At 35.1% G+C, this 22,643-nt stretch overlaps 6 protein-coding genes across 9 annotated transcripts; 3 read left to right on the top strand and 3 right to left on the bottom strand.

The window, feature by feature from the left end:
• Positions 1-291: 291 nt before the first annotated feature.
• On the bottom strand, positions 292-2,743 carry LOC129791101 (facilitated trehalose transporter Tret1-2 homolog). Of its 3 annotated transcripts, none has more exons than XM_055829045.1 (4): positions 2,192-2,743; positions 1,139-1,461; positions 903-1,073; positions 292-827 (listed from the first exon to the last, which is right to left on the bottom strand). In XM_055829045.1, exons 1-4 carry the CDS (start codon positions 2,611-2,613, stop codon positions 436-438), a joined length of 1,308 nt encoding a protein of 435 aa, XP_055685020.1. In that variant the 5' UTR covers positions 2,614-2,743; the 3' UTR covers positions 292-435. The 3 variants fall into 3 exon arrangements, with proteins under 3 accessions (XP_055685020.1, XP_055685019.1, XP_055685018.1); XM_055829044.1 differs by having other exon boundaries at positions 292-1,073; positions 2,192-2,519; positions 2,589-2,669; XM_055829043.1 differs by having other exon boundaries at positions 292-1,073.
• Positions 2,744-3,012: 269 nt separating this feature from the next.
• Positions 3,013-4,916, bottom strand: LOC129791103 (facilitated trehalose transporter Tret1-like). The gene is made up of 3 exons (XM_055829046.1): positions 4,722-4,916; positions 3,852-4,171; positions 3,013-3,783 (listed from the first exon to the last, which is right to left on the bottom strand). The coding sequence occupies exons 1-3, from the start codon at positions 4,907-4,909 to the stop codon at positions 3,143-3,145; spliced, it is 1,149 nt and encodes a 382-aa protein (XP_055685021.1). The 5' UTR covers positions 4,910-4,916; the 3' UTR covers positions 3,013-3,142.
• A 2,003-nt stretch (positions 4,917-6,919) lies between these two features.
• Positions 6,920-8,246, bottom strand: LOC129789241 (facilitated trehalose transporter Tret1-like). The gene is made up of 3 exons (XM_055825890.1): positions 8,101-8,246; positions 7,629-7,948; positions 6,920-7,560 (listed from the first exon to the last, which is right to left on the bottom strand). Exons 1-3 carry the CDS (start codon positions 8,244-8,246, stop codon positions 6,920-6,922), a joined length of 1,107 nt encoding a protein of 368 aa, XP_055681865.1.
• Positions 8,247-10,046: 1,800 nt separating this feature from the next.
• Positions 10,047-12,569, top strand: LOC129791100 (facilitated trehalose transporter Tret1-like). Its single transcript, XM_055829042.1, has 4 exons — positions 10,047-10,528; positions 10,607-10,926; positions 10,988-11,182; positions 12,020-12,569. Exons 1-4 carry the CDS (start codon positions 10,104-10,106, stop codon positions 12,463-12,465), a joined length of 1,386 nt encoding a protein of 461 aa, XP_055685017.1. The 5' UTR covers positions 10,047-10,103; the 3' UTR covers positions 12,466-12,569.
• A 1,537-nt stretch (positions 12,570-14,106) lies between these two features.
• Positions 14,107-17,005, top strand: LOC129791098 (facilitated trehalose transporter Tret1-2 homolog). Its single transcript, XM_055829041.1, has 3 exons — positions 14,107-14,910; positions 15,801-16,120; positions 16,198-17,005. Exons 1-3 carry the CDS (start codon positions 14,486-14,488, stop codon positions 16,836-16,838), a joined length of 1,386 nt encoding a protein of 461 aa, XP_055685016.1. The 5' UTR covers positions 14,107-14,485; the 3' UTR covers positions 16,839-17,005.
• Positions 17,006-19,534: 2,529 nt separating this feature from the next.
• On the top strand, positions 19,535-22,299 carry LOC129791096 (facilitated trehalose transporter Tret1-like). Of its 2 annotated transcripts, none has more exons than XM_055829038.1 (3): positions 19,535-20,113; positions 20,189-20,514; positions 21,351-22,299. In XM_055829038.1, the coding sequence occupies exons 1-3, from the start codon at positions 19,695-19,697 to the stop codon at positions 22,007-22,009; spliced, it is 1,404 nt and encodes a 467-aa protein (XP_055685013.1). In that variant the 5' UTR covers positions 19,535-19,694; the 3' UTR covers positions 22,010-22,299. The 2 variants fall into 2 exon arrangements, with proteins under 2 accessions (XP_055685013.1, XP_055685014.1); XM_055829039.1 differs by having other exon boundaries at positions 19,975-20,113; positions 20,341-20,514.
• The last annotated feature ends 344 nt before the right edge of the window (positions 22,300-22,643 follow it).

Below are 22,643 nucleotides of genomic sequence, written 5' to 3'. Positions count from 1 at the left end.
TTCTTGATTTTGCTCAATTAATCAAGTTCAGTTTACACCATTTTTTTTTTATAAGGAAGGACAAATCTCATAATTTTTAATCATAATAATGGGAACCTCGGGAACCTACTACAATTAATAATTTAGGATAATTTTAGAAATTCAGTTGATTACAATATACGCAACCTGCATTCAATTGAAGCGAGAGTCAACATTGTTACCTTCCAGGCGATTACAGCGCTGAATAGAATGTGACTGATGTCAAAACTAAAATGTTTGAAAATGTATGAATTTAACGGTTTAAACGACCACTTTTTTTAAAATTATTAAAAATTAACATTTTATTAAAAAATGTCTATTATTTTATTACAATCCTATGTACATTAAATGTGAGTAGTGACAGCCTTATTTTTGGTATATTTCAGGTACCGTAATTTAAGTTGATCACTAAATTAGTTAAATCTTTCCCTCGAGAGCTTTGACAATCTCCTCGGGATTTCTTCCTTTCGTCTCTGGCAGCATAAAATATGCAAAAACAGCCTCGAAGAAGCACCATCCAGCAAAAATCCACATACATCCATAAATGCCTAAGAGATCAGCCAGTGGGGTGTAGAATTGAAGAATAAGGAAGGTTACTGGCCAGACTGATGCCATATAAACTGTAGCCACCGGACCCCTGATTTTGGTTGGAAGAAGCTCCGAGAGGACATACACGGGAATATTCTGTACTGGCCCACCCAAAAACATTATTCCAGAAAGTGAAGCAATGGGAAGCCAGAAGACTGATGATAAATTGTACCCTTGCTCATTGAGGCGAAAATAGATCCCTATAGCCGTAAGACAGAGTCCTAGACCAATGAGAGAAGAAATCAAGAGGATTCTTCTTCCGGATTTGTCTGTGTAGTAGGCAGATACAACAGTACCAGCTAGCTGGATAGTTCCTACAATTATGGCCGAGATGTGAGCATCAATCCCAGTACCAGCTTGCTGAAATATATCCACTGTATAATTCATAAGCACGAAGACTCCTGACAAATTTCTACCAGAGAGAATGATATAGGAGACGAGTAAGGCTTTCCTTGTTGTTGCTGGTTCTGTTTGAAGAACAAGAATAAATTTAAAAAAAAAATTTTAGAGCAAAAAATAATTAGTAACTCACTAAAATCTTGTAAAGTTATATTATTAGATTTTGTGCTGGCTGCATCAATTGAAGATTTGAGGGATTCAAATTCCAACTTTACTTGATCACCCCGAGAAGAGCCTCGGAAGAATTTCAGAGACTTCTCTGCCTCTGCATCCTTTTGCTTGAGCAGGAGATATTGAGGAGATTCTGGGAAGATAATGAAAAGCAAGAAAAGAGCGAGGATTCCTAAACCTACATATGGAACGGAGTAGAAGGGCATATAAGCGCAAATAATATACGCAATGATGACCCCAAAACCGTAGAAAATGCCCAGTATAGATCCCAAAGTTCCACGAATACTGAAAATAAATTAAGAATGTGATTTTAAAAATTATTTTGAAATAAAAAAATAATAATAAATAAAAATTTAGCTATGAATTAGGCTATAATTAAATATGATATCGTTAAATTACATCTGGATATTTTTAATTAATGTATCTATGTATCTGTTTTTAACGGAATTTATGTTTTTTTTTTTATGTTCTAGGAAAATTCCTTCCGATTGCGTCAGCCAAGGGACGGTAGGTCAACCCAAACACATCCTTTCAATTTTGGGGGGCCAAAGCTTTCGACGCTTCTGTGCGTCTTCCTCAGTGGTCAATTGTGTCTTTGTTTGGGAATCGTCAAACGTCTAATTTTGGTGATCATGTGGATCAACTATGTTAACGACCACATAAAATTTATTATATAGGTACAAAAATAATTGTGTTCTAATAGTAAATAGATCGTTATTGTTAAAAAAAACAATGTGTGTCTTAAATTAAAATCTTACAGTTTTTTAGTTCGCCCATACAGTCATACCCCAAACAATGTTTTTATGTTTGTATTCGCAATTAACCAGGTAATCTATTTCATGCCGAGGAATGATTATTTTTTGTGTAATCTCAAGTTCACACGTAATGTACGTAATGGTTTATTTGAGGACAATTCTCTTATCAACCAAAGCCACGTAATCCACAAATTGACCACTTGAGATTTAATTGCAAAAACAAATTAACTGATAAAACGCATTTGATTGAATTAACTTACCTATTTTCAGAGATTTCATTAACGTAGATGGAGACAAGGACAAGGAGAGCTCCTCCAGAGACACCAGAAAGGAAACGCGCCGTGTAGAGGAATGATGTATTTTGAGCTGTTGCAATGAGAGATTGAGCAACAACTTGAGGCAACATACCAACAATCAGGGGCCATTTACGTCCAAAGTGATTTGCCATCCAGCCAAAAATTATCGTTCCCAGCATCCCTCCAAGCATCATGATGGAGATTACCCAGGATACTTCCTTTTTCGTCAATGGACCCGAAGGAAGGGGTGAATCTGTTGACGATAGGATTGGCATTGTTGCCGATGGCCATCCTACCATAAGCCCGTAAACAATACCACCAAAATTGGCACAAATTGCACCGAGAAATTGCACTAATTTACCACTTATTCGAATATTCAGCACCATTTTGTTGACACATTAATCTTAAATTTAATAACTTCTTAAACTAAACATCCCACATTCGTGGGAAGTTCGATAGTGACTGAAGAATTTGCTCCCAACGAGCTTTTTATTCTGGCCGTTCTGACTCGACTACGAACGAATTTATTTTGGTAACTGGGTAGTCGTGTCGTGGTAGATAAGCAAGCATGAGATTTCACGAAAAATTCCTAATACAACTCAGAAAAAATGTTGTATTTGTAAAGATAGATTGTCTCAAGCAGACACACACACCGCAGACAGAAGATTATTTTTGGGGATGATTAAAAAATATGAGATGAGGTCGTTATCATAACAGTTTACTCATCGAGTTTTAATTTCCACGTGGGAACAGCAACTGTAAAATGCATTTAAAGCATAATTGAATAAGGAACTTTAACATTATTGATTTATTGCTTAGATACAAGTTCCATTTTAGAATTCGATAGGTCTCGATTAGTGAGACAGTTTAATTTTTGATATCTATATTTCAGTTACCTGGTTTAATGTAAAAAAATCAAAGAACTTTCCCCTCGAGTGCCAGAACAATTTCTTCGTGACTCTTTCCTTTTGACTCAGGAAGCAGAAAATACGCAAATATAGCTTCGAAGAAACACCATCCACCAAATATCCACATGCAGCTGTATACACCTAGAAGGTCAGCTAGTGGAGAATAAAACTGAAGCATGATGAAACTAAGGGGCCAATTAGTTGTCATAAATACAGATATCACAGAACTTCTAATTTTAACAGGAAGTAGCTCTGATGTTATGTAAATAGGTATGATTTGAACTGAAGCGGCCAAAAACATTGATATAGAAAGTGATGCAACAGGAAGCCACGATATGGCAGATAGGTTGTATCCTAGCTCACTTAGGTAAAAATAAATCCCAATGGTAGTAAGACAGAGTCCTACTCCAACGAGGGAGGGAATCAAGAGAATTCTTCTCCCGGATTTGTCAGTATAGTAGGCAGAAACAATATTTCCTGCTAGCTGGATGACTGCCACAATTATAGCTGAGATGTGAGGATCAATCTCTGTTCCTGCCTGTTCAAAGATGCTCACTGTGTAGTTCAAAAGTGGGAAGTATCCTGACATATTTCTGCCACAGAGAATGATGTAAGTTATGAATAGAGCTTTCCTCGTTGTTGCTGGTTCTAGTAAAAGCGAGAAGTTTTAATATTTAGATGTGTCAGAAACTAAAAAATAAATCGGAATAACTTACTAAAATCTTGAATGGTTATACTAGTTTTCGTACTGGTTGCAGCTACAGAAGACTTGAGATATTCAAACTCTCGTTTTACTTCATCATCTTGAGAGAAGCATCGGAAGAATCTTAGAGACTTCTCTGCTTCAGCATCCCTTTGCTTGAGTAGGAGATATTGAGGAGATTCTGGGAAGATGATGAAAAGTAAAAAGAGAGCGAGGATTCCTAAGGCAACATATGGCACCGAGTAGAAAGGCATGTAGGTACAGATGACATAACCAATGATGATTCCCACATTGTAAAAGACTCCTAACAAAGAACCCAACATTCCACGGTTACTGAAAATTATGAGTTCTTTTTTAAGTATTTAAAAGTTTTCAATTCACATTTCTACAATATTTTTAGGCAAAGACAGAGATAGATATTATACGAATTGAACTTTATTGCTTTTAAAAGAATGTAATTTAGTGAACCTTCCTAACGCACCTTGCACACAAAAAACAAACATTTTACAAATTACAAGTTTAGCCAAACTAACAAAGGAAGAAAAAGAAGAAGACGAAACAAAAACATTGAGAGGATGACAGAAGCACCTTCGGACAAGAAAACAAAGAGAAAAAACGTGCAAAGGAAAAGGCAGTGAAAAACCACAAAAATCCTTCAGTCCTATTATTCCAGAAGGACGAAGAAATCCAACAAATTTTATCGTCCTTCAACCCGGACATATCCACATAATACAATCATTCCAGATGACGACACAAAGCTCTCACACAACATATAATATAGACTCACGAATCCACAACACAATCATTCCAGGTGAGTCTAGCAGACACATTTGCCTTAACAAACCTGTTAAACAATAGTTTATATTAATCAATTCATATTAACCTTTTTTCTGAGATTTCACTTATATAAATGGGAACAAGAACAAAAAGAACTCCTCCAGATACTCCAGAGAGAAAGCGTGATATGTAGAGGTATGTCTTATTCTCAGCACATGCTAAGAGGGTGAAAGCAGCAGCTTGCGGTATCATTCCAGCCACTAAAGGATACTTTCGTCCAAAATGATTTGTCATCCAACCGAAAGCTACACTACCAACTATTCCTCCAATTGACAAAGTTGATATTATAAAAGATACGTCTTCTTTAGTCAATGGACCAGAAGGAAGAGGAGATTCTTCCGATGATAGGATTGGCATTGTTGATGAAGGCCATCCGGCAACAATTCCATAAACAACTGCACTGAAATTGACACAAACTGCACCGAGAAATTGAACTAACTTTCCACTTATTTGAATGTTCTGTATCGCCATTTTGCACTTCTAGGCAATTTCACTAAACTTTTAATTGTTCTAAAATTTTACTAGAACCAACTAATCATTCTATATTCACGAGAAGTTCGATGTTGACTAAATTAAATTTCAGGAAATAAGTAATTAAATTTAATTAAAAACACAGATAAAGCAAAAACCGTTTTATAGCTCTTGAAAACCTGTGTTCTTATAAAGACAACTTCTGTGTACGTTCCAAAATTCAACGTCATCAGATTTGTCTTAAACTTTGTGTGAGGCATTAAACACTCTAAAAAAATATATAACATTTTTCTTTTTGGAAAAATTCTAGATTTTTTTGCTATATGTTAGCTTCTATAGAAGGTTTAATAACGATATTCCAAACTTGAAAAATCTTTCAAGCCGCTTGTTAATTTAATGGCTTCAATTTTATTTTTAATAAAAGTCTTCATGACTCAAAAAAAATCAAATCTAATAAAATTCGAAAACTTGAGAAATTGGGAATTTATGAAATTCTCCTTCCGGTGAGCGTCGATTTCGTGAATGAGCAATTAAAACATTCGAACCGCCAGAGCTTTCGACACTCTGCGTGTCATCCTCAGTGGCTGTGGAGGATAGATTTTTATTTAATTCACATCAGCAATAAACTTAAATACAAAAAATTTTCTCAAAATACAAAACAATTTTTCTTACTCAAAAACTTTGACGCAGGGGGCGGTTGATGATGTGGATGTGGAAGCTGGAATTTGATTTTGAATTCTTTGTGATGCAACGTTTTTATTGTTCTGTCTCTCCTCTCTTGTTGTTGCAGTAATTTTTGAAAATTGTTTAATTTATTGTAAAATTCATAAGTTTTTCATGCCTTCAGCATCCTCAGTTTGTGTAATTAGCTTTCCCTCACATTTCCCACTTATGACGTGATTCACACAGCATTAATTCAATAGTTTTTGAGTAAGAAAAATTGTTTTGTATTTTGAGAAAATTTTTTGTATTTAAGTTTATTGCTGATGTGAATTAAATAAAAATCTATCCTCCACAGCCACTGAGGATGACACGCAGAGTGTCGAAAGCTCTGGCGGTTCGAATGTTTTAATTGCTCATTCACGAAATCGACGCTCACCGGAAGGAGAATTTCATAAATTCCCAATTTCTCAAGCTGAAACACACGTCGGCTTACCACAATATTAAAATTCGAAAACTTGAAATACTAATTTTCATTTTGCTGTAAGAACATAGCTTCCCAGTTAGTTTACCAGTTTATATGTTGTTTTGCAGTACATATAAATTTTTTGGTATTAGGTTTTTATTGTTGTTTTTATTACCGGCCCAGTAGAGCAGTGACAAAGCGGACGGTCCCACTGGTCGTTTGCTCTGTCTCATATATTCTTTAGATGCAAGTTCCATCTTAGAATTCGATAGCTCAGAATTAGTGAGACAGTTTAATTTTTGATATTTAATTTCAGTTATCTGGTTTCATAGTGGGCCTGGGGTGCAGTGGATAGAGCGCTTGATTGCGCATCCAAAGGTCGCCGGTTCGAATACAGAACCCGGCAACGCGCCCCATCCGCCAACGTGCAATTAGATCACGTTGACCGGTTGGATCAGGAGATTGATACACTCCTATCCGTAAAATGGCCCACACGTGGTAGTATCTAGCAAGGCCGCCCACTACTTCTCCGCAAGGAGAACAACAACATCATATAGGGTGGCCGGCCCTGTTCCTATATGGGACGTAGCGCCAAAATATTTTTTTTATTTTTATATATCTGGTTTCATGTTGAAAAATAAATAAAATCAGTGAACTTTCCCTTCGAGAGCCAGAACAATTTCTTCGTGACTTTTTCCTTTCGTCTCAGGCAGCAGAAAATACGCAAATATAGCTTCGAAGAAACACCATCCACCAAAGATCCACATGCAGCTGTACACGCCTAGAAGGTCAGCAAGTGGAGTGTAAAACTGAAGCATGACGAAATTAAGGGGCCAGGTTGTTGTCATATAAAATGATACCACAGAGCTTCTGATTTTAGCGGGAAGAAGTTCCGACAGAATGTAGATAGGTATGATTTGAACGGAAGCTCCCAGAAACATTGATATAGAAAGTGATGCAACAGGAAGCCAGGATACGGTAGATAGGTTGTATCCTAGCTCACTTAGGTAGAAGTAAATCCCAATGGTAGTAAGACAGAGTCCTACTCCAACGAGGGAGGGAATCAAGAGAATTCTTCTCCCGGATTTATCTGTATAGTAGGCAGAAACTATATTTCCAGCCAGCTGGATGACTGCCACAATTATAGCTGAGATGTGAGGATCAATCTCTGTTCCTGCCTGTTCAAAGATGCTCACTGTGTAGTTCATAAGTGGGAAGTATCCTGACATATTTCTGCCACAGAGAATGATGTAACTTATGAATAGAGCTTTTCTCGTGGTTGTTGGTTCTAGCAAAAGCGAGAAATTTAAATATTAAGATGTGTCAGAAACTAAAAAATAAAACAGAAGAACTTACTAAAATCTTGAATGGTTATACTAGTTTTCGTACTTGTTGCAGCAACAGAAGATTTAAGGGATTCAAACTCCAACTTTACTTGGTCATCCCGAGAGAAGCCTCGGAAGAATCTTAGAGACTTCTCAGCTTCAACATCCCTTTGCTTGAGCAGAAGATATTGTGGAGATTCTGGGAAGATGATGAAAAGTAAAAAGAGGGCGAGGATTCCTAAGGCAACATATGGCACCGAGTAGAAAGGCATGTACGTACAGATGACATAACCAATGATGATTCCCACATTGTAAAAGACTCCTAACATAGAACCCAACATTCCGCGGTTACTAAAAATGATGAGTTTTTTTAAGTAACTTGTTTAAAAGTTTTCAATTCAAATTTCTACAATATTTTTACGCAAACTTTAGCCAGATTTTGCTATTACACGAATTTAACTTTATTCATTTTAATATTTTTAAATGAATCTATTCATATTAACCTTTTTTCTGAGATTTCATTTATATAAATAGGAACAAGAACAAAGAGAACTTCTCCAGATACTCCAGAGAGAAAGCGTGATATGTAGAGGTATGTCTTATCCTCGGCACATGCTAAGAGGGTGAAAGCAGCAGCTTGCGGTATCATTCCAGCCACTAAAGGATACTTTCGTCCAAAATGATTTGCCATCCAACCGAAAGCTACACTACCAACTATTCCTCCAATTGACAAAGTTGATATTATAAAAGATACGTCTTCTTTAGACAATGGACCAGAAGGAAGAGGAGATTCTTCCGATGATAGGATTGGCATTGTTGATGAAGGCCATCCGGCAACAATTCCATAAACAACTGCACAAAAATTGACACAAACTGCACCGAGAAATTGAACTAATTTTCCACTTATTTGAATATTCTGTATCGCCATTTTGCACTTCTAGGCAATTTCACTAAACTTTTAATTGTTCTAAAATTTTACTAGAACCAACTAATCATTCTATATTCACGAGAAGTTCGATGTTGACTAAATTAAATTTCAGGAAATAAGTAATTAAATTTAATTAAAAACACAGATAAAGCAAAAACTGTTTTATAGCTCTCATGTTTAGTTGTGTTCTTATAAAGACAACTTCTGTGTACGTCCCAAAATTTAAAGTCGTCAGATATGTCTCAAAATTTGTATAGAAAGTATAGATAATTCTAAAAAACTTAATATTCCATTCGCCATTTTGGAATAATTCTAGATTTTTATCTCAGCTTCTATAGTAGGTAAAATAATGATATTTCAAACTTGAAGGAATTGCTTAATCCGTTTAAATAATTTGATCGCTTGAGTGATTTTTAATGAAAATTTTCAAGATTCATAAAAAAATAATTCTAATAAAAGTTCGAAAACTTGGAATATACCTATTAATTTTCATTTTTCTGTAAGAACATAGCTTCCCAGTCAGTTTACCAGTATATATGTTATTTTGTATGTAGTATATATAAATTTTTTGGTATTAGGTTTTTAATGTTTTAATCATAGAAAAGTTTTTATTGATAGGCATCTAAAAGTGAAAAACATCAGGTGATAATAGAAGGTCACTTTGGGGGTCATTAATTATATAAATAATACAAAATACTGTGTGTTGGCCACGAAGTGGAACACCAACTAATAATGAATGAACAATTTATATACGAAGTCATCCCACTGAAAATTATTTATTTCATTTATTTATATTGGTTTAGTAAAAATTTAAGTTACCTAACTGAATATTTTGACGGTATAAAAATTAGATTAGTATTGTGCAAATAACAATACAATAGTGCTTGTTTGTTAAGGAGATTCATAATTATAAAACTCAGTATTAGTAAGGCACAGACGTTATAGTAGTAGGTATTTCACAGCAGCTAAAGAGTCTACAACATATATGGTTATGGAAACTAGTAATGTAACTATTGTCTGGATCTGCATTAGCTTAAAATACTAGATCCCTCTCGCCTAGTTTAGAAATTTAGTCTAAGGACCTATAGCAAATAATTGTAAATAATTTTTTACTGGATCCTCCCACAACGCTAAGATGGATGAGAAAGCGTCTGAAGCATGTGGGAGGACCTTTCAATAAAAATCTAATCTAATCTAAGGACCTATAGCTGTTTTTTTCAGTTATGTAAAATATAAGATATATTCAAAAAACAAATAATAGGTATAAAAAAAAATATAGTATTTTCATAAAACGTTTTTTTAAACGAATTTGTTTTTCTATTTTTTGCTGTTGCATTTACATTACAGCTCCAAATGAAATTTTCTCACACGATATTGGGGTCTAGCTAGGTTAACTAGTACCATTAATGTGAAATAGCAATTAATCATATTTTATTGTTCTATATTGCATCTTCATAAATAAAGCTGTTCCACTCCTTATAAATTCTTTAGTCATTCTCGAACTATTAACGATCGTGAATGGTTACTTTTCACCTTAACCGGTAGTGTTTGAAAGTAAAGAATTTGTATTGGAGTAAAATGGCTTTAAAGAATATTCACATAAGTGGAAAGCTAGTGCAATTCCTAACAACGATTAGTGCTAATATTGGTGGAATAGTTTATGGACTTGTGGTAGAATGGCCATCGGCAACAATGCCAATCCTATCGTCGACAGATTCACCCCTTCCATCAGGTCCATTGACTAAAAATGAAGTATCCTGGATAATCTCCATAATGTCACTGGGAGGACTACTGGGAACCTTAGCTTTTGGCTGGATGGCTAATCGTTTTGGACGAAAGTGGCCTTTTGTAGCTGGAATGATACCACAAGCTATTTCTTTCGTTCTTATAGAATGTGCTCAGGATACAACGTTTCTCTACATAGCACGCTTCCTTTCTGGAATATCTGGAGGAGCTCTCTTTGTTTTAGGTCCTATTTACATAAATGAAATTGCAGAAAACAGGTATGTGTGGTGAATAAATAATTCATAAGTCCAATACTTTTTTTTCGCAAAACTAAAAATTAAATTTTTCATTTTCAGTATTCGTGGAATGTTGGGCTCCGTGCTGGGAATCTTTTACAATGTCGGAGTTATCATTGCGTATGTCATCTGTGCATACATACCATTCTACTCCGTCCCATATGTAGCCTTAGGCATTTTTGCCTTCTTCTCGATATACCTCCTCTTCCCAGAATCTCCGCAATATCTTTTGCTGAAACAAAAGGATGCAAAAGCAGAGAAATCTCTAAAATTCTTCCGAGGCAATTCCCGGGGTGATCAAGTAAAGTTAGAATTTGAGTCCCTCAAATCTTCCATTGCTGCAGTCAGTACAAAAAGCGATATAACTCTACAGGATTTTAGTAAGTATTCTGCTAAATATCTAATTTTTCACGAATTTTTAATAATTTTTTTGTAAAACAGAACCAACAACAACGAGAAAAGCTCTATTTGTATCGTACATAATTCTCTGTGGCAGAAATATGTCAGGAGTCTTTCCACTCATGAATTACACGGTGGATATCTTTGAGCAGGCTCAAACCGGAATCGATCCAAACATTTCAGCTATTATTGTGGCTGTTATCCAGCTAGCAGGAAATATTGTTTCTGCCTACTATAGGGGAGACCGGGGTAAAAATAGTCAATTTGCATAAATCCTTATCTGCAGGATTCCCCAAGGACAAGAAAATTTCCTCGATAGGTCATTCTTATAGGAAATTTCCTGGCCTACAACTTTGTCTCAGACCACTTTTCTCTATCTCCACGGGAAATATGAGTTTTCGAGCTTTTCCTAAACCCTTCCGCTTCTGACTTTTTTTAAACGCGGCGGGTAAATATAGTCACCAGTTGGCTAAATAAAGTCGGTCGAATTTTCCGGCATTTCCAATGATTTTCCACCTGAGAGATTGATAGTAGTTGATAGCTAAACTTCTCACCTTTTGATCCGCGACAAGGAATTTCACTTTTATACGCACTAAAACAGAGAATTTTGCGATTTTCTCAAACACGCCATTTTGCAACAAATGAATAGAAAATATGCCAAAAATTTCGATCTCCCATATGATTTACATGGGATGACTAGATCTACCCCAAGGGGTATGTTTTGATTCAAAAAATTGTAGAGAAAAATCATTAAAAGTTATTGAAGAATACACCTTGGCAACGTTTTCTGCACTAATCCAGCTAGTGAGAAAAATTATCAGATGGGAAAACTGCTGAAGGAAATGTTCGGAAAACGCGTTTTTCTCAATACGCAAAAGTTTGGGAAATGGGCCAAAAATCTATTTTCATTTTTAACTCCTAAAGTACTGATCGGATAACCTCCAAATTACTGTCAAAAATTATAGGTTGGCAGGGCTTTGCACCCTAATTTTTTCCGATTTTTCCGATTTATATTTTGGGAGAAATTGGCATTTGAAAATTCCAAAATGACTATTTTTACCCCGGTCTCCCCTACCGACAAAACTGGAAGAAGAATTCTCTTGATTTCTTCTCTCGTGGGTGTAGGACTCTGCCTCACTACTATTGGAATTTACTTCCTGCTGAATGAGTACAGTTACGATTTGAGTGCTGTATCCTGGCTACCTCTTGTTACGCTCTCTGGAACAGTATTTTTGGGTGCTTCAGTACAAACTATTCCTATCTACGTTCTATCGGAGCTTCTGTCGGCTAAAATCAGAAGCTCAGTAGCTACAGTATTTATTGCAACAACCTGGCCCATTCATTTTCTCATTCTACAGTATTACACCCCATTGGCTGATCTCATAGGCGTTTATGGTTGTATGTGGATCTTTGGTGGATGGTGTTTCTTCGAAGCGATATTTGCTTACATTTTGCTGCCTGAGACAAAAGGAAAGAGTCCTGAAGAAATTGTTCTGGCCCTCGAAGGGAAAATTAAGTAAAAGGCTAAGAAAATGTAACTTAAATTTACCAAAAAAAAAACAGACTGTCGATATTTAATTCGAATACAAAATATGTGGCATTAATTTACATGTATAAAACATTATATTTAAATACATATTTCATATTAAATTATATGAATATTTGATAAACGAACATAAAACTTTGCTTATTTTTTTTAATATCTTTTAGTTGAAGAAAAATACTATTTTTTTACATAAAAAAAAATCTTCCCGAAAATTCATAAAACTATAAACATATATTTTACTACATGAAATGGAAATTTTTTTGAAGTTTAAGGTAATTTATTACGTACGAGGTAAATTGTCGCTTCGCTCCAATTTACCTCGCCCCGCTTCGCGGGGAATTCTTGCGCTTCGCGCAAATTTTAGAGGGAGAAAGGAATTGTGATGAATTGTTGAAATATATTTAATGGAAGATTTATTCGTTGGTAAGAACCGCCTGGTATCAGTAGTCTCTGTACCAAATTTCATCACGATCGGACCAACGGTGTAGAAATGCATAGCTGAACAGACACCATATTTTAGAGAGACCTTTCTTTATTATATAGATGAGCCACACAAAATATCCAACAGATATTTCAAAGAGAAAAAGTGAATTTCACGCAACATTTATGGCGCCGAATTCAAAAAGTAGTCAAAAAAGCGTGATTTTTATATGGGGGCTATGTGAAGGGGGGCTCTGGGGGGAAAATGAATGCCGTTGGTAAAAACCGCCTGGTATCAGTAGTCTCTGTACCAAATTTCATCACGATCGGACCAACGGTGTAGAAATGCATAGCTGAACAGACACCATATTTTAGAGAGACCTTTCTTTATTATATAGATATATCATCAGTGTTTGCCTAATCCCACTATAATTTATCATTTACGTGCAGTTCTGCAGGTCTACTATAAATTTTCTTGACACAATTGCAACTATTTTTTTTTAAGTGATAATCTATGCAATAAATGATAAAATTATTAATCTATCGTAATTCTTGAACAAACACAAAAAAAATCTTCACCACGTTGCTTTGTAAATCACCTCATCAGATTTAAATATATGTAGGTATGTAAGTTTTATTAATGAATGAAGATTTCATTAATATAAAATGAAAAAAAAATGAGAATTGATATTTAACCTTTTTAATTTTGTAGCTCGTTCTATTTGTAATCTTTACTGAATGAGATTTGCATCTTATCAAAATAAATATTGGCGAAAGTGTTGCAGAAAATCACGATTCAGTTGAGTGTTTGAAGAAAATTCTAAGCCTTATTGCGAAATAGAAAATTCGCGATATTCGTCATAAATTGTAATTAAATTAAGGAGATAATTATGATAGTGCTTCACTATGTAATCAGGTGATATCTAACGTTTATTAATACCCAGCTAAAGAGGAGATGATACAGCAGAAATATCTATTGGGGTAATGTGAATGAGCTAGAGATAGACTACATTAGAAAGACTATCAATATGCCCGATAAGATTATTATGTCTGTAGAATTGTTTAAAAATTACGCGTAAAATTAGTATTTTCTTTTACAAACGACGTTATCAACCAATGTTTTATTTTTATCATTTTTCCATTCCACGTGGAGGTTGTAAAAATTTTGATAAAGACAAAAAAAAACGATTATAGAGGAAAAAAACTTTTGTGATAGCAAATTTAACAATGATGAAATTTTAATCACCCAACTTTCCTCATTGAAAATTATCTTTTTTTGCACTTGTGTGTGTATTTTGCAAAGTTTCTTCTCATGAAATGTAACATTTTGAAGTTGTGTGTAAATAATTTTCTGCGATATAATGTTTGTTTGCCCCGCAATAAAAGTGCCCAGTTTCGAAAAAAAAATTATCGTTCTAGATTGTGTCTTCAATTGAATAAAGTTGCTCACTTGGAGCCATTTCTTCAGTCACCCTCGAGCTCCCCACGAGTGTGGGATGCTGAGCTTTTGCTTTAAGCGCAGTGCTTATTTTTTGTTAATTTATAAATTTAGTGAAATTGCATAAAAGTGCAAAATGGCGGTAAAGGATATTCGAATAAGTGGAAAATTAGTGCAATTTCTAGGTGCAATTTGTGTCAATTTTGGTGCAATTGTCTATGGGCTTGTGGTAGGATGGCCATCCGCGACAATGCCAATCCTATCGTCGGCAGAATCTCCACTGCCGTCGGGTCCACTCACCAAGGAAGAAGTATCCTTGATAAATTCCATCATGGCATTGGGGGGAATGGCTGGAGCATTAATTTTTGGCTGGATGGCCAATCGTTATGGACGAAAGTGGCCTTTGGTGGCAGGAATGATGCCTCAAGTCATTGCTTTTATCCTCATAGCGTGTGCCCAAAATACATCTTACCTCTACACATCACGCTTTCTTTCGGGTGTCTCTGGAGGAGCTCTCTTCGTCCTTGCTCCCATCTACGTCAATGAAATCTCAGAGAACAGGTAGACATTTTAGTATGACCTCGTCCATTTTATCAGTTAAAATAAGAAATTATCTCAAGTACTCAATAAGGAGGCTTAGAATTTTTGATAAGAAAGCTTCCGATAAGCCAACAATCTGCGCTATGGCTTTTGTTATTGATGATTGCGACGAAGTCAACCTTTCTCAACATTATTAGACTGATAAGAATTTTACTCTCTAATGTGGGTATTTTATTTCTTTACGGCCTTGCGGAATATGTTTATTTTATGAAAGCATGAAACTGTGGGAAAATTATTTTTTTATTATTTACAAATTTGAACTAGAGTGTGTTGATTTCATTGATCTTCATTTTAAAATACTTTTGAAGAACCTTTTTTATAAAACTTTTCTTTTAGAAAAGCACAGCTTTTGGAATTCATAGACATTTTTAAGAAATTTTCTATTAAATCTATAAAAAAAAAATTGGATTTCTTTTAACACTTTTTTGAAATATTGTTTGAAAAGAAAAGTATAATTTTAATTTCAACAATTTTTGTTATAAGGAATATAATTGTTTCCCTTTAATGTGAATTTCATTTTCATTTGAAAATCGTTTATAAATACATAGTGAAAATGAAATTGCATTGTCAACTTCATTTCACCACATATGTATCCCTTTTATGCAATTCTCAAACGCGACATTATGCCAGTACAGTGGGACCCCAGTACAACGACCACTCGGATGTACTCTTCTCACTCATTATTTTCAATGCGCGAGAGTAGTATAACCAAGCGGTCGTTGTACTGGGGTCCCACTGTAATGGAAATTCCGTTTCATCACACGCCTACCATGAATGTTGAAACACCCCCTAAAATGCTTTAAACTGCATTTGGAAATTGAATACTACATTTTCCCTTGTCCATTTTATAGCATTCGCGGAATGTTGGGCTCCATCCTGGGAATCTTTTACAACGTGGGAGTCATCATTGCGTATGTCATCTGTGCATACATGTCTTTCTACTCCGTCCCATATGTTGCACTCGGCCTTCTAGCCCTCTTCTCGTTGTACATCTTTTTCCCAGAATCTCCGCAATATCTCCTGCTCAAGCAAGAGGATGCAAAAGCAGAGAAGTCTCTAAAATTCTTCCGTGGTTTCTCAAGGGATGATCAAGTAAAGTTGGAGTTTGAATCCCTTAAATCTTCTGTGGCTCCCACAAGCACAAAAACCAGTATAACTATTCAAGATTTTAGTGAGTATTCTAAATATCTAAATAATTGATTAGTTTTTAAAAATTTTTTTTTTAATATTTTGTTTTTTTTTTAACAGAACCCGCAACAACGAGAAAAGCTCTTCTCGTAACTTATATCCTTATTTGTGGGAGAAATTTCTCAGGAGTGTTCCCACTCATGAATTATACGGTGGATATATTTGAGCAGGCTCAAACAGGAATTGATCCTCACATCTCAGCCATAATTGTGGCAGTTATTCAGCTGGCTGGTACTATCGTTTCTGCCTACTACACAGACAAGTCCGGGAGAAGAATCCTCTTGATTCCCTCCCTCGTTGGAGTAGGACTTTGTCTCACTGTCATTGGAGTTTATTTCTTCCTTAATGAGCGAGGGTATGACCTATCTGCCGTATCTTGGCTTCCCCTTGTGTTTCTGTCGGGAACACTCTTCTTAGCAGCAGCCGTTCTCAATATACCTGTGTATGTTCTGTCGGAGCTTCTTCCAGCTAAAATCAGGAGTCCCGTGGCTACAGTTTATATGGCCACCGCCTGGCCAACTACTTTCCTCATCGTTCAGTACTATACTCCACTAGCTGACCTTCTAGGTGTGTATAGCTGCATGTGGATCTTTGCTGGATGGTGCTTCTTTGAAGCTGTATTTGCGTATTTTATGCTGCCTGAGACAAAAGGAAAGAGTCCGGATGAGATTGTTTTGGCGCTCGAGGGAAAAATCAAGTGAACAACTTACAGCGGGGTACCTGAAATACACTGAAAATAGGACTGTCCACTTTAATAAGGCTTATTATTTTAAGTTTTTTTTGAACAGAAATTTTATAAAATTTTATTTTGTAAATATGTTAGTACTTATACAATAAATAATAAAATAATACTTGAGATGTAAAAGCACATCCCTATGTTTAATTGAAGTAGAAATGTCCTTAACTATCTTTTTCTCGTGTTTGTCATCAAAAACTTGTGTTTTCTGTTCAAATTTTAGGCAGCAATTTAAGGCCAATACTAGACCCCACAGTAAGGGAAACTGAGTCAAACTGACCATACAATTTTAAAATGAAAAAAATGGTATGAGTGTTCGGAAAATCGCTTTTCCTTCGGCCAGAATCAAAAAATTGAATTTCAGCCTAGAATTAAAGAACCAATTCTACCAGAACTTTCGACACAAATCTTCAATTGTTTATTTTTTTTATACAGGGTTAATATCCTGAACTTTCCGACTCTGACCGGTGGACAAGCGATTTTCGGAATCCTCATAAAACAGTTCAAAATAAAGGTAATTGAATAAAAAGAATTTCACAATATCCGTTCTTAATTTCATAACAATTCTAGAAGGAAAACTCTCTAAATGGGCACATATCTTTATGAATTATTCCTTATCTTTTATTAGACAATGCTCCTCTCGGCTTTTGATCATGCCTAATCAAGCAAGTCGTTCCGTGATAAACTGAAGAACATGTTATTTGAGTAAGTGGATTATTTTTTTATATAAATTTTCTCCCATTTCTAGCAAAATCATCGTATGACGTAACTGAGTTGTATTGTTGTAGGTCTAAGACAGTAAAAATTTAACAAACCAGAAACAACTGACTTTTTTGTAGTGCTTGACAACAGATTTTTTATCTTTGTTTTGAGGCTTTCTCAACTTTCTGTTTTCCTTATGCATCACTATAAGAAAATGATTTGAAATATAATTTCAAGGTCAAGATTAATTTGTTTTATTGTATCGTGAACTTTTAGTTTATTTTATATGCCTCCAAATTGATATTGTGCTTATTTTTATAAATAGTTTGTATTGCTTCAACTATTAGTTGGTATACCACAATCGTGGCATACCAAGTATTGTAATCATCGGAAAAACCGACCACCTCAGATCGGACTCAAACTTGGTAAGAGCACGTTTTAGACTTCCCACATTACGAAAATGGTGGTGGAAAATTTTTGATCCGGCCGGCCTGCCGGCCGGCCTTCCGGTGGTCCAAACTTTGCCTTATAGCTCGAGAACGGTAATAAATAGAGACTTCCGGTTTGAAGTTTTTTATGGAAATGTGGGTGTAAATTTTCATTTTTTCGCATTATTAAAATTCAAAATGGCCGCCGTCCGCCATTTTGAAATACCATCAACTAGTTCCCTTATAGCTAGAGGTCTGAAATTTTAGTATGTTGTAGAGCTCAGTGAGACGTTTTTATCAACAATTCATACTTGAAAATCGGTCAAGCGGTTTAGCAAATATGGCGACCTAAAGCAAAAAGTGTTTTTTCGATATAACTCAAGAACGGCTTGACCGATTTTGACCATCTTGGTATCAAATGAAAGGTATTGAGAAGCCCTACAACTGTCTGGAGCATTCCAAGTTCCAAAAACATCCGTAAGAGGCGCTAAAATCAAAAACAAAAATTGCCTAACTTTAAGGGGCTATATCTCCGAACATCTGTTATAGATTTTCTTTAAATTTTGATATGTTATAGCAGGACTAATAATCTTGCACCAGTCCGAAAATGAAGAAAATCTATGTCGCCGTTTAGAAGATATGACCATTTGAAAATTTCTTGTATTTGAAAAGTTCTAAGAGCCATATCTCCTGTTTTGCTTGTCCAATTTTGCTCAATTTGGTATCAAATTAAAGGTTTTGCAAAACTCTACAACTTTCTAGAACATTGAAAACCTCAAGAACCATTCCTTGAGGACAAAAAGTGCAAAAAACTGTTTTGATCAAACAAATATCCGCCATTTTTGTTCTAGATGTGACCTTGAAAATTATTGAAATTTATGTCACTTTATAGCCTATTTTAATACCTTTCCAAAACTAGTCAAGAAATTTCTGTAGGTCTTATAGAACTTCAGATATGAGCATTTTTAACTTTCATATTGATGAATTTCATAAAAAAAATCAACTTTGCCTACTAATTCTGCTCACAAATTAAATTACAACACATAGACTGACCCATCCGCGTTGTGGTATACCAACTTTAATAACTGGACGCGTTATGATTGACTTTCTTTAATTAAAATAAAGTGTTGATGATACTGATGTGAACCAATGTGCTACAAACCATTTGAGAAAGCGTCATCAGTGAATGATATATGTTTTCGAACTTCAAGATATTCCAGATAAAAGTTTGTTATTTACCTATTTTTTGAGAATCAATTTTGAATAATGCTAGATTAATATAATTTAATTATTATTAAATTCTGCACGAGGATTCATTCTGACATGTTTTTTTTTACACCATACAATAGAAAAATTTATTAAAAAGATTACCATTCACCGAATTAGAGAAAATTAAAAAAAAACCTTTTTAGCCATAAATTGATCGGACAGTAGAAAGAAAACTACCATCAAGATGTAATTAAATTGTGTGTCTGGAATATCTTGAGCACAGTGTTGGCTGTGATAATATTTTTATTTTTCTTTGTGCACATTAATCAGTTCGTCTCGTCGCGTAGAACTCAACAGAATGGCAACAAACTGCTGAGATATTTTTTTTTACCAAAGATTAGTCAAAAATAAATATTCCCACAATTCAGTGATAAAAGCACTTTTCCCCCATTCAGGTTGTTCAGTGCGTTCGAGGAGGCGAAATGGAGTGGAAAGTCAAGTTCAGTGGGAGGGTACTCCAATTTCTCTGTGCTTTTCTAGTTAATTTCCACACAATGGTGTACTCAATGGTGGCTATATGGCCATCTCCAGCTCTTCCTGATCTTCTCTCCGACAATAGTCCTTTGCCCAGTGGCACAATATCTGTTCTCGATGCATCCCTTCTCAGCTCAATTCTCTACTTTGGTGGCCTTCTGGGTACTGTGCTTTATGGCTACATGTCGAAGAGTTTAGGCCAGAAGCGATCGATACTCTTAGCAGTTGTTCCCGAAGTTGCAGCAGCTCTGTGCATAATTTTTGCGCGCGATGTGAACTACCTGCACGTTTCGCGATTCCTCAGCGGTGTAGCTGGTGGTGCACTACAGATAATTCCAGCGTATGTGTGTGAAATCTCGGAAGATTGGTAACACCCACATCTTGATGCAATGCGATCCCATTTGGCATCCCATAAACAACCAATTTCTCTCTAATTTTCTAGTATAAGAGGAATTCTGGGATCAATTCTTGGCATTGTTGATTGCTTTGCCTTGTTGATGGGGGCAATTTTGGGAGCTTATTTGCCCTTCTACAGTGTTCCATACGTTCATATACTCCTATCTGGAATTTCTTTACTTTTCATATTCTTTCCAGAGTCCCCTCAGTTCCTTATGTTGCACAAGAAAATTCCCGAAGCGCAACAATCACTTAACTTTTTTCGCCAATCAGTGCCAAAAGAGAAAATCTCTGAGGAATTCAATCGTCTTCGTGAATCAATTGTTGATTCCACAAAAAGCACAAAAGAAGTTGTGACGCTCAAGGATTTCAGTAAGTTTCCCTTTTTACTTATTAAGTTTGAATCGAGACTTTTAATAGAAAGTAGTTACAGAGTGTGAAAAGCTCTTTTAAACTATTGCGAATTTAGTAAATTGGATTATTGATGTTGTTATTGTTTTATTCTTTTCTTTCACTTTCTCTGAAATAACATGTGAAATTCTTTTCTATGTAAAGTTTAAGTTGATTGATAAAGCTCTCAAAGCTTTTAAAGCTCTGACAGACATGTAAAAAAAAGTTATTTGGAAAAAAATAACGAATAAACATTATATACTCTCAAAATATTCAAATTTTTTTCGTTTTAAGTTTTCAGTTCTTCTTCCAAGCTCTAAAGCTTTCTTGAGTCTCTGATTATAGTTAAAGAGAGCTTTAGTGGCTTTAGTGCAAATGTTGTGCCTAAACATTACGCACGGAGCTCATCTTATCATCAATTTACATTCTCATAGAAAAGTTTCAGGAAAATAGTTCAGATAGTTTGCGAAAAAAAATGAACAAATATGTCAAGAAATTATCTTATCTATTTACTAGTAATATCAACCATTAATTAACCATAATAGAAAATTCCCTATCAGCAAATGAAGAAACTTTCTAATGAGTTGAAAACTTGAGTTCTCTAGTGGAATTTGTTTTAGATTTGTTTCTCTATAAAGTTTTACTTATTAAGAAATTATATTCTTGAGCAAATTGGAATCATAATTGTGAGGTGTAGTCAGTGTCTGCATTTTGCTGACATGCGTATCATACCAATAAAATGAATTTCTTTCTAAAGAGAATTTATGATTTATTATTTAATATAAATTTTTCAAAATTATTTTATTTTAATTGTTTAGAAAATCCATCAACGATAAAAGCTCTCGTGATCTGCGTTGTGATCTTCACAGGACGTCAAGCATCGGGCATTGGAACAATACTCAACTTCAATGGGCTGATCTTCCAAGAAACCGGAATGGAAATGAATCCCAATTTAGGAACTATCATCTTTGCCATCGTTCAACTCATCAGCTTCTTCACAATGTCCCTCTACATTGATAGATTTGGACGAAGACTTCAGCTAACTGGTTCCCTTATGGGAGTTTTCATCAGCTACATACCCATCGCAACGTATTTTTATGCCCAAAGTTCCGGGTTGGATGTTTCTTCATTGTCTTCCTGGCTTCCTCTTTTAGCCTTTTCAGGGGTTGCCATCTTCTCCATGGGTCTCATTCATACGCCCACAATTATCATGACGGAGATTGTACCAACAAAGCTCAGAGGAACAGTAGTACTGCTCATCTACTTAATAACGCGCATTCAATCGATTCTTATGCTGCAGTTCTTCCTGCCACTCATCCAGCAATTTGGGCTGCATAGTTGTATGTTTGCTTTTGCCACGTGGACTATAATTGAAGCGCTATTTGTCTTTTTCTACGTGCCCGAAACCAAAGGAAGAAGTGTTGATGATATTGTTAAGAATCTTGTTAAGAAACCACCAATTCAGACTGTTGAATAAATTTTTGTTTATTTTTGTATTTCAAAAAAAGCTTTGAAGCTTTCAATTACCTATAGACTTTTTTAAATTATCCGCAATCGGAATAAATGGGAAAATAACTTTTACAAAGAAAAATACCTTATAGAAGAATTTTTTTCAAAGTTAATTGAATAATTTCTCACAAAAAAAAATATTTTAAAAAACTTAAGAAGCTTAAATTTGAACCACTCCCCCTAAATCAAAGCAAGAAAAATAAAAGCAAGATTTTCTTTTTAATTTCTACACATTAAAATTACCTTCATTTAATACAACTCGCAGTCGAGAATGTTTTTGCTGTATCCCTAACAAAATTCTTACATTCCTTGAGAAAAAGTTTCATTTCTTTTCTTCATTAATGTTTGTCTCTCCATGAACTTGCAGCAGATACAATTATTTTGTACTAATGCTCATTAAGTGATACACAAACTGAGAGAATAATACATGTTCTTTGGTATTTTTTACTCCCGGAGCTTACGGTGGTAATAAAACTGAAAGAGTTTGCTTGCTCCACGTTCATTGATTAATTTTTTGTGGGTGAATCTTGAGGAATTTTGTGAAGAATTCACTTTCATGGGTATTTAATTGAAAGTCCTTCCAGTTCATTCAACCACCTTTA

Source organism: Lutzomyia longipalpis, chromosome 2, assembly GCF_024334085.1.
Source record: "Lutzomyia longipalpis isolate SR_M1_2022 chromosome 2, ASM2433408v1".
Classification (NCBI taxonomy): Eukaryota; Metazoa; Arthropoda; class Insecta; order Diptera; family Psychodidae; genus Lutzomyia; species Lutzomyia longipalpis.
This window is presented reverse-complemented; position numbering and strand designations above follow the sequence as displayed.

Coding starts and splice junctions, on each gene's coding strand:
- LOC129791101 (XM_055829043.1), bottom strand. CDS start 2,613: ATGGTGCTGAATATTCGAATAAGTGGTAAATTAGTGCAATTTCTCGGT. Junction 1,462..2,191: donor AATGAAATCTCTGAAAATAG/GTAAGTTAATTC, acceptor ATTTATTTTCAG/TATTCGTGGAACTTTGGGAT. Junction 1,074..1,138: donor TATAACTTTACAAGATTTTA/GTGAGTTACTAA, acceptor TTCTTCAAACAG/AACCAGCAACAACAAGGAAA.
- LOC129789241 (XM_055825890.1), bottom strand. CDS start 8,246: ATGATACCGCAAGCTGCTGCTTTCACCCTCTTAGCATGTGCCGAGGAT. Junction 7,949..8,100: donor AATGAAATCTCAGAAAAAAG/GTTAATATGAAT, acceptor CATCATTTTTAG/TAACCGCGGAATGTTGGGTT. Junction 7,561..7,628: donor TATAACCATTCAAGATTTTA/GTAAGTTCTTCT, acceptor CGCTTTTGCTAG/AACCAACAACCACGAGAAAA.
- LOC129791100 (XM_055829042.1), top strand. CDS start 10,104: ATGGCTTTAAAGAATATTCACATAAGTGGAAAGCTAGTGCAATTCCTA. Junction 10,529..10,606: donor AATGAAATTGCAGAAAACAG/GTATGTGTGGTG, acceptor TTTCATTTTCAG/TATTCGTGGAATGTTGGGCT. Junction 10,927..10,987: donor TATAACTCTACAGGATTTTA/GTAAGTATTCTG, acceptor TTTGTAAAACAG/AACCAACAACAACGAGAAAA.
- LOC129791098 (XM_055829041.1), top strand. CDS start 14,486: ATGGCGGTAAAGGATATTCGAATAAGTGGAAAATTAGTGCAATTTCTA. Junction 14,911..15,800: donor AATGAAATCTCAGAGAACAG/GTAGACATTTTA, acceptor TCCATTTTATAG/CATTCGCGGAATGTTGGGCT. Junction 16,121..16,197: donor TATAACTATTCAAGATTTTA/GTGAGTATTCTA, acceptor TTTTTTTAACAG/AACCCGCAACAACGAGAAAA.
- LOC129791096 (XM_055829038.1), top strand. CDS start 19,695: ATGGAGTGGAAAGTCAAGTTCAGTGGGAGGGTACTCCAATTTCTCTGT. Junction 20,114..20,188: donor TGTGAAATCTCGGAAGATTG/GTAACACCCACA, acceptor CTAATTTTCTAG/TATAAGAGGAATTCTGGGAT. Junction 20,515..21,350: donor TGTGACGCTCAAGGATTTCA/GTAAGTTTCCCT, acceptor TTAATTGTTTAG/AAAATCCATCAACGATAAAA.
- LOC129791103 (XM_055829046.1), bottom strand. CDS start 4,909: ATGACAAATCATTTTGGACGAAAGTATCCTTTAGTGGCTGGAATGATA. Junction 4,172..4,721: donor AGTGAAATCTCAGAAAAAAG/GTTAATATGAAT, acceptor CATAATTTTCAG/TAACCGTGGAATGTTGGGTT. Junction 3,784..3,851: donor TATAACCATTCAAGATTTTA/GTAAGTTATTCC, acceptor CGCTTTTACTAG/AACCAGCAACAACGAGGAAA.